The following is a 9,615-nucleotide window of genomic DNA, read 5'->3' on the forward strand; positions in this document are numbered from 1 at the left end:
TGTTTACTGGGAAACTCTTCATGAACCAGCGACGACGTGAGTTCAGTTTGACTGTTTGTCGGATCACAGCAGGAGATAAACTTTGTTAAAGTCCAACAAACAGAGTCGAAACATTCAGCCAGGACGTAAAAATCAGTCTCAGCTTAAACAGGAAGAGATACACAGGAGGAAACATGACAGGAAGTAAAGGAAAAGAACAGGAAGGAAGTGGAAATATGAATAACCGAGGTGAGGAAGAGGAGAAGAGGAATAAACAAGGTCGAGGCTTCGAAACAGACGCTGCAGGGCTCTGAGTCACAATGAACACGACTATACCATCCCCCAACACACACACACACACACACACACACACACACACACACACACACACACACACACTCTATAATCCTGGCTGTTTTAAATGAGAACAAACTGTAACACTGACCTGGTACACAGCAGAGCGCTGTGTGTGTGTGTGTGTGTGTGTTAATAATAAATGTAATATCCCCCCACCACACACACACACACACACACACACACACACACACACACACACACGACTAACTAAAACAGAAGCATCTGATGGGCGAGCGAGCACGATGACACACGCAGAGAGAGAATCAGTGTAAATAATTTATTGGCCTGATGAACAAAACCAGCTGCAGTGTTCATCAGAACATAACCCAGTTATCACACACACACACACACTGGACTTCACCTCACATGCAGACAGAACCACAGAACCTCCAGGCAGCGCCGCTTGTTGAAGCTGAGATTTAATTATTAAAACGCTTCATTCAAACGGGATATAAGCGGACTAAGAGACTCTGCGTCTCTCTCCTCTGTGAGCTCTCTGGATCAGAACAGAACCAGATGAGTCTCCAGGTGTTTGTTCCTCCAGGAGTTCTGGACCCGTCCTGGAGGCTCTGAGCAGCTGAGCAGCGTCTTTACAGTTTCCTGAAGTCAGAATCATAAAATCCATCAATGTTTCAGTCTGAACATGAAGTCTGTCGTCAGAGAAGACGAACTTTAAAACAAATGTCTCAACTAGTTGAGAGGAAAGTTTGAATCTGTCAGGAAACATCTGCAGCTCGTCCAATCACGAGGAACCAACGATGCTAACAGGTGTAGCATCAGAAGCTAACAACAGTTTCAGAGGTAAATCTTTGTAAATGTGTTTGTTTTATTTCTGTCTGCACACGAGAAGAAATCTGTGTTTCAGTCGTGTTCACAGTTTCTAATGAGAGAAATATGTGATGCTAAGCTAACTGACGTCATGCTATTAGCACAGTGTTGTGTTGTTTTGTGAAATGTGATTAAAAATCTTCCAGATTGAATCTTTGATAAACAGAATTGATCAAGTTTCAGGTCAGACGTGTCGACTGACTCCAAACATCCTCTGTTACTCAGATCAGGTCAGATGTTAGCATGCTAACGTTAGCTTTGTCAGGTAGCCGCACCCCAGTTCCAGCTGCAGTTAGCGGCTGTAATATTCAGTAACATCTGATCTCTGATCTGTGATCTGCAGCCGGTTTTAATCTGTGATGACGAGCGTTCACTCTCTGAACACTGACGTTAGCATGAAGCTGAAGAACCGTCGTGTTGTCGGATCAGAACCAGCTGACTTCAGGATGAACTGACGTCCTGTTGTGAGAATTAATGTTGGACTGGTCCTTTAAGGTGGATCTTCTGATGTGTCGACACACAAACACTGTGTGCATAGAGACAGATGAGTCATTAAGAAATGCTCACACATGCATGCATAACCACTCACACACACACTCACACACACACTCACACACACACACTCACACACACACACACTCACACACACACACACACTCACACACACACACACACACACACACACACACACACACACACACACACACACTCACACACACTCACACACACACACACACTCTCTCTTGTAGAGGTGGAGCTGTGTAATGGAGCGGTGCTGTTTGTCCTGCCCTACATCTGCTCTGCTCTACATTACAGCTCACTGACCTGAGTGTGTGTGTGTGTGTGTGTGTGTGTGTGTGTGTGTGTCTTCTCACTCACTGATGAATCTCACTCTGACGAGTCGACCAATAGCGCAGCAGGATGGATGGATCATGTTCCACATGACAGGACGCCCCTGAACAGCGCTGAGCTTTGATTGGACGTAGCGGCTAAAGCGTGTTAATACATCATCACGTGATGCAGCAAAGCCCAAAAAGACAGTTTCCCATAAGCTTACATGTTCTGTCACATCCTCCGCTAACGTAACATAACGTTACACAACATGTAACTCGTACTGTGCAGTGTAACTGAGCATCGCTCTGATATTCATGCTGGTATTCGGCTGTTGGGTCTGTAATAAACTTCTGGTACCATCTGACCACAATGTACTCAACAAAACCAGAACCACCCTGTTGTTCTGGAGAACTCATCTACGAGCGCCACAAGATGGCAGCATCACATCTGAGTACAAACAGAAACGGTCACGGAAGTGTTATTAGAAATGGAAACATTAAAGGGCTTTTAATTTGAAACAACAACAGGAAGTATTGAAGCAAACATGGCGGCTTCGTGCTGAAGAACGATTTACAACACCAATATAGATATAAATAACACTGAGGACAGATAAAGGTTAGCTAACTAGCTTAGCATGATGGTGGGTTATTATGACCAGGTCAAACTTGAAAGGTCAGCTCGCTACGCTAACTTCCTGTAGCACACAGTGACGAAACGTCTGATTTCACTTCCTGTTTCCATCCAACCAGGTTTAACGGATGTTTGCGGCCATAAGATGAAAGTTTCTGTGTTTGTGTGAGACGAGCGTCTTCATGTCCTCAACATGTGAATGTGATCGTGTGTTTCTGTCTGTTTGTGTCAGCGAGACGAAGAGTCATTCATCTGTTTTCAGCATGCGAGTCAGCCGGAGCCAAACAGGATGTGAAGAGAACAAAACGACTTGCAAACGACAAAACTCAACGACTTCTTTTTACTCAAACAAGAAAGATTCTGACAGCGAGGTGAGGCGGGTCCAAATGTCTCCAGAACTTTCTAGAAATATTTGAGTTTCTTGAAACACGACAGAAAAACTCAGAACAGAATCTTTTATATTTGTAGCTTATTTAATTCTTGCATGTGAAAACCAGGTTTGGAAGCTCAAACAGAAAGTAAACCGTGTTTTTTGGCTCCATTTACCCATAATGCATCGCTGTATACAGTAATAATTTAAACAACATCATTCAAAACATCAACATATAAATCTTCAGTTAAATAAATTGAGCATGAAAAGAAAAAACATTTACAGTTTTTCGTATCGTGACAAAGTGAACAAAGTGTGAAATCAGCCGTGAACGTTTAAAATGTGCAAAAATGTTCAAATAAATAAATAAAAATAAAAACCACCAACATCACTCACAGCACAACGAAACAGTGTCGGTGTCTCCTTCTTCTTCTTCATCTTCTTCTTCTTCATCTCCTTCTTCTTCTTCTTCTTCATCTCCTTCTTCTTCTTTGTCTCCTTCTCCTTCTTCTCTTTCTTCTTCTTCTTCTTCTTCAGTAACAATTGTGACGTGACAGGAAACACACGTGTTCATGTGGTTATTAAAAGTTACAGAAGCAGCTCAAACGTGACTGAACTGAGATAATTGATTGATAAACCAGCTGATCACTGATCAATATGAAAGCAGCTCTTCATGTCATTCAGAGTTTATAATGTTTTAAATAAAGTTCATATTTCACTGCAGTGAGTTTCTGATGTTTAGTTTGATAAATCAGATTTAATCTCGTGTTAAAAAACTCTGAGTCCAGTTATTGATCGAATGCTTCAGCAACGTCTGAGAAACATGAATGTGATCAGCAGATATCAGCTCATCATTGATCGACTCTGTCCACAGAACAGCAGCCGGGCCGGGTCGGACCCAGACCTCGTCTGTGAGGCTGAACAAGGACGAGCGTCCTCAGACTGGACCATCAGAACACAGCGAGTTCTGATGGTCCAGTCTGAGGGCGCTGAGAGCGCGACAGTCTGCAGACTGTTAGTTATTGATCCCGATCACTTCATCTGTACTGTCCCAGCGTCTCATTCTGTGTTTGTGCGGCTCACTTCACTCTACGTAACGTAAAACCACAACATGTTCACACTCCAGATGTTTTCAGACCAAATGGATCAAATTCTGGTGCTGAATGGCTTCAGAGCCCGCCGTCATTTCTGAGAGCTTAGCTGTGAAAAAGTTTGATAAAGTGTCCAAAACGTGCACCGACAGTCGCTGAGGCGCAGAGAGACTTTGTCTGATCAGCTGACGTTGTTAAAGGAGCTTTAAAATGTTTTAAATACTTTAATTCTTCTTCAGATTTGATCCATTCGGTCCGATAATAAAGTCCAAAGGTGAAACCGTCCGCTGTGTCCGGGTTCCTCTCAGTAATTTAGAGGGATGAGTTTATTTTACGTCTTCTATGAGCCAAAGAATTTAAATGGATTCTGACTCAGTATCAGTGCTCAGATATTCAGCATCATTCAGGTTTAAAGGTGCAAACTAAATCTAAACTCTGCTAAACACACCTGAGGGCCTTGAGCTGCTTCACCTGACGATGTCACCGGACCAGGACCGGTTCTCTCACATGAAACAACATATTGCACAACGGGTGAGAAGTGTTCCGAGCCCAGCAGCTGACGTTTGTCCCCAGCAGGTGGATCCAGTCATGCGTTCGGTTCTGATAGTGTTCCATGTTATTGCTTTTTCTTTCTTTGTGGTGAAGAACATTAAACTCCCTGATTCTGTGTTGAAGCTCGATGAATGTCACTGTTGTCTGAACGCGTCGTCAGCGAGCTGGAGGACGGACGGAGATACGAGGCTACAACAAAATCACACACGGTCACAATTCATAAGATATTTTAACAGAAACAAGAAGACGGCAAATAAAACAGATAAAACATTTTAGTTCTCAATGATCAGTGCTCATTTTCGCTGCATCCTTAGAAATCAGTAGGAAACATAGTGCTCTTCAGTGCCTTCACGGTCTCATCGTATTGAAAAAGGTTCCCGTCGTATAAATGTTGACATCTTTGTTTGGAAAAACGCGACTTTAAATGACAAACTGTCTTTTCAAACCCCAAAAATCTTCCAAAAAGCTCAGTGGGTAAAAACTCGTCTCTGAAACGGTCGGAGAGGCGCTTCGCTTCACTTTCAGCAGAAAAAGACAAAGAAGAGAAACGTGCAGCACCATCAGCGAAGGTGAAGCGAGCGCCTCTCCATTAACATACATTTAGTCAAACTGACTGTGACATCTGCCACAAACAGAGACTTTGTGGAGTAAAGGGCAGCAGAGTGAGAGGGCGTAGTGCACTGCGGAGGATTAACATCATTAACCCTCCTGGAAGAACTGAATCGCTGGTTTCAAATAATCCACATCCACTCTGAAGCGCTCGCGTCCGTCCTGGATTAAAAATCAAAACGAGTTAAAACTCCCAAATTATGAATCTGCTTCTGTCGTGCGTCAGCTGCTGAACAACGCTGCTACTTTCATTCAGAAAATTCAATAAATATTTGTACAAAAAAAATCATCAAGGTGTCTCGGACTCGTCGTCGTCCTCGGGTGATGTTGGCGAGGTGGGCGTGTCATCCTCATCTGCTGCTGCAGTTGCCGCGGGCGACACGGGCGCCGCTGCTGTGGGCGTCATCTTTTCGTAGGTCCTCCTGCGCTGCCGCCGCAGCGTCTGGCTCTGCAGCTCCTTCACCTCCTGCAGCACCTCCTGCGCCTCCTTCCACGATGACACGGCCTCCTCCAGGAGGCGCTCGGCCTCGATGCGCTTGCTCTCCACCTCCAGCTCCTCCTCCGACAGATGGGAGGGAGGCGAGGAGGGGGCGGGTGGAGACAAGCGGTGTTTGTCGGGGGTTTTGGGCAGCGACGACTCGAAGGATCCAGAAAGACTTGGGGAGTTCTTCTGACTCGAGCATGGCGACTCCTTGCTGCTCCCCTGAAGAGGGGAGTCGGTCTCGCTGCCTCGTGGTGAATCAGAACCTTTAGCCTGAGACGGGTCGGATCCTCTGAAACATGGAGGGGAATCAGGTGATTTCTGTACAGGGGATTCGTCCTTGTTGGAGGAGGAGCCGTACGATCCTTTGAGTTTTGGTGAACGGACTCTGTTGGAGCTCCGAGGAGAGTCGGCAGTCAGACGAGGTGAATCTTTCAGTCGAGGAGAGTCGCTTCCTTTAGCGGCAGGTGAATGTGATCCTCTGGAGCGAGGCGACTCTGTCCCTTTGGAGCGGTTCTTCTTGGCTTTGGATCGAGGAGACTCCCTCCCTCTCAGACGAGGAGAATCTTTCCCCCGGAGCCGAGGGGAGTCGCTGCTCCTGCTCCTCGGAGATCCAGACGACCTGCTGAGGAGGACAACAAACATCAAGCACTGATCCTGTTTGGCTTCACAGCAACAGTTCAAATAATGTTTAATTCATTTGTTTATGCATCCCTTAAAGATCATTTGGTCTTAGCAGAAGTAATAAAACCAACCTGGAGTGAGGCGAGTCGGAGCCCCGGAGGTGATGGAGGCGAGGGGAGTCGACACCCTTCAGGTAAGGAGAGCTGCCTCCTCGTTCTCTCTCTGCTTTGGCCTTCTGCAGCTCCTGTCAGTCACAACAAGCAGCTTTAGTTCATTCAGATCACAATTTTCCATGAGATTTCCAATTCAAACCAATCAGACGAAGCAACCAGACCTGCAGTCTCATCTCCTCCAGCAGCTCCTGAGCTCTCTGCATCCTCTGAGCGATGAGGCTCTGCAGCTGCCCGACCGGCTGAACTGAAGCTCCGCCCCCTGCTTCCTCTTCGGTCGGACACCGCCGCAGAGCGGAGCGCAACTCAGAGCGAATCATCGCCGGTCTGATGAAGGAAGGAAGATCAGGGTAAAGACATGAATTGGTAAACGGACTCTTCTAGTCTGAGCAGCAGCTCAAACTCTGACAGCGGTGGATCAGGTGCTAAACAAGGACGATCTCCTTTCATACGCAGTCACTCACTGGTCGGGTTCTGTGTCTTCAGGAACAGTGTGACATGTAGAGCTTGCAGGGAGGGAATCGAACCACCGCTGATTCAGTGGTGGACCACCGCTCCACCTCCACAGCGCTGCACACCAGGTCCACGTCACGGCGTTCATTACCTGCTGACTGTGTGACCCGACAAACTCAAGGCGACCCGGCTTCTACACTCCCCAGATCCAAACTCCATCGAACATCCGTGGGATGTGCCTGAACAGGTCCGGTCCGTGGAGGGCCAACCTCACAGCCCACAGGACACCTGGAGGTCCTGCAGGGACCGCTCAGAAGCTGTACATGTCGGGGCCTCCGTGGACCGGACTGGTTGTTTCGTGCACCGGAAGCTCGATCCGGATCTGGAGGGAATCATTGTCCTTGGCTCGCTCCCAGGCAGAGTTTCCAGTGTCGCAGGATGAGTTGTTCTGCTCGGAGCGCCTTTACCACCAGGGGTGGTACTTGGGGTTCTGTGGTGTTTGGTCCGGTGATGCGATTCAAGAGGTATCCAAATGAATGCCGGGCTCCAAGGCTTCCCAGCAGAACACTGCATCCTAATGCGATCAGTGTCAACCTTTAATGATGCGGCTGGTGAGAGTCTGGTCCATCTTATCCTCACTACAACATCCAAGAAACTTAAACCTCTTTATAAGTGGATTAATTTAAAGTCTGCCAGCACTGCAGACGGGCCAATCTACAATCAAACCTTGCAGTAATTACCAAGCGTGAGATTGTGGATGCAAGTGGCCTGAAAGAGTTTCCTCAGAGCGAGGAGCTGCGACATCAACAAGGAGAGCAGAGTAGAACTGCTGCTCAGCGGTTGTATCTGAAAGTATCCCTGAAAGGTGTTCCAGGCACATCCAACCGGACGGAGACCCCAGACCGGTCCAGGACACACAGCAGGGCCTGTAGACCCCGTCCAGTCTGGTAACGTCAGGAGAGGAAACAGGACACCTGGCCTGGCCTGCTACGACCACGGGCCAGACTCAGATACAACATGGACTATGAAAGGATTGATCGACAGAGAGTCCATTGAACCTTTATATTTCTTGTCAATCCCAGAATGCATCAGTGGGGAGAGTTTTAAAAACTCTGCTCAGGCAAGAGTTTTCTCAGGACAAATAATAATGTGACACCATGTTGTCAGAATGAATTTGATTTGATTTTGTCAGATGAGCGACAGAGTTCAGGTGTTGGCGTACCTGGAGGAGAGGACTTCGTCCATGGAGGCGCAGCGACTCCGGCCCTGCAAGCTGAACCTCTTCCCTGGCTGCGGCGTTCGAGACTGAGCCTGAAGGACCTGAAAGGTAAAACCAAGGAAACGTTTATCAGTGACTGACTGCAGAACAGAAACGATGGCAGCTCTGGTCGTTGAGTGGACAAATCTGCTTCATGCAAATGTCTGTTTATTATTATTTCAACAACCCAAAACAGCAGAAACTGTCCAGAATATTCTGCAGAATAACCTCAAAGGTTCTGCACGCTCAGAAAATTGAACCTGAACAGAACAGCAACAGACGACACGGAACTGAATGAACTCAAACACGATGTAGAGTCACGCATCTCCTGTGTGCTCGGCCAGCAAGTGTTTTCTGAGACTGGACTGGACCGGTGCTGACTCAGTTCACACCCACAGTATATGTAAATAACTTTGTTCTTGGGGAGAGAACCTTCTGGAAAAGAACTTGTCATTCAAAAGATTCTTTTCTTGATCCATTCTGCTCGTGGAGGATCGTTTCTGCTGCTGCGTCGCTGCCTGCTGTTCCAAACTACAGGGCGGGCCGAGGGTCAGTGACATGAAGAGGACTTTGTCTAGTTTGAGGTTTGAATTCTAAACTTCACAATACTTCAGTCGAGTTCAGTCTTTGGTGTCTTGTGCAAAACACAAAATCTATCATGTGTGTTAACAAAATGTCATAATGAGTGACGGTCACGAGCTTTGATCCACAAGGATCTGGGTGGTTTAGTTTCCAAACCTGCACTTGTTGGGTCTTTGGGACCATGGAGGCCTCCAGGCTCGAGTGTTTGCCCCAGGACCGCTCACTCCCCCTGGGCAGACTGCCGGTCTTCACCTTGGGTTCCTTGGAGGTTATCCGGAGCTTTGACACATCGGTGTCGGCTCGTTGACGAACTCCGACCCCCTGAGATCCGACTATCGCTACCTGTCCACACGATCCGCCCCCGTGCAGGTCGGCCTGGAAGCTGTTCTCCCAGGAGTCGCAATCGTAGTCCGGAGAGAAACCGTCCTCTTCAGCGACCAGGTCGAGGGTCAGCATGCCGTGGGAGGACGTGGACGCCTGGGGGATGATCATAAACAACATGTGTAGCACAGATAATGTAAATGGTGTCACGTGTTAAAAGGTATAAAAGCTGTTAGTACCACGGCCATGAGGTGTCCTCTGGTCGGCAGCCGGCGGCCGTGAGGGATCCTGGCCCGGTCTCTGGTGGGATGAACCAGCGCACTGTCCTCCTCGATGGTCACCTGGACCGACACAAACAAACATCCACTGAGTCACTCAGTTCAGCCTCGAGGAATAAACTGAACATCACTCATCATCAGAACTGTGTCAGATAAATACAGCACAGATCACGTCAGTCAGTATCTATCACAGCGGTG

General features: G+C 47.4%; 1 protein-coding gene across 2 annotated transcripts in view; it reads right to left on the bottom strand.

Moving 5' to 3' along the window:
- Nucleotides 1–3,082: 3,082 nt before the first annotated feature.
- Nucleotides 3,083–9,615, bottom strand: part of plekho1a (pleckstrin homology domain containing, family O member 1a) — a 16,391-nt gene continuing 9,858 nt past the window's right edge. Inside the window, exons 5-10 of one of the 2 annotated variants that reach the window (XM_030410989.1) lie at nt 9,379–9,480; nt 8,975–9,295; nt 8,201–8,298; nt 6,690–6,852; nt 6,487–6,599; nt 3,083–6,353 (exon numbers count right to left, since the gene is read on the bottom strand). In XM_030410989.1, the coding sequence (XP_030266849.1) occupies nt 5,540–6,353; nt 6,487–6,599; nt 6,690–6,852; nt 8,201–8,298; nt 8,975–9,295; nt 9,379–9,480 (1,611 nt within the window). In that variant the 3' untranslated portion in view covers nt 3,083–5,539. Of the gene's footprint in view, nt 6,357–6,486; nt 6,600–6,689; nt 6,853–8,200; nt 8,299–8,974; nt 9,296–9,378; nt 9,481–9,615 lie in introns of both variants that reach the window. The other variant, XM_030410988.1, reaches the window with a different exon arrangement.

The sequence above is a fragment of the Sparus aurata genome, unplaced genomic scaffold (assembly GCF_900880675.1).
Source record: "Sparus aurata unplaced genomic scaffold, fSpaAur1.1, whole genome shotgun sequence".
Taxonomy (NCBI): Eukaryota; Metazoa; Chordata; class Actinopteri; order Spariformes; family Sparidae; genus Sparus; species Sparus aurata.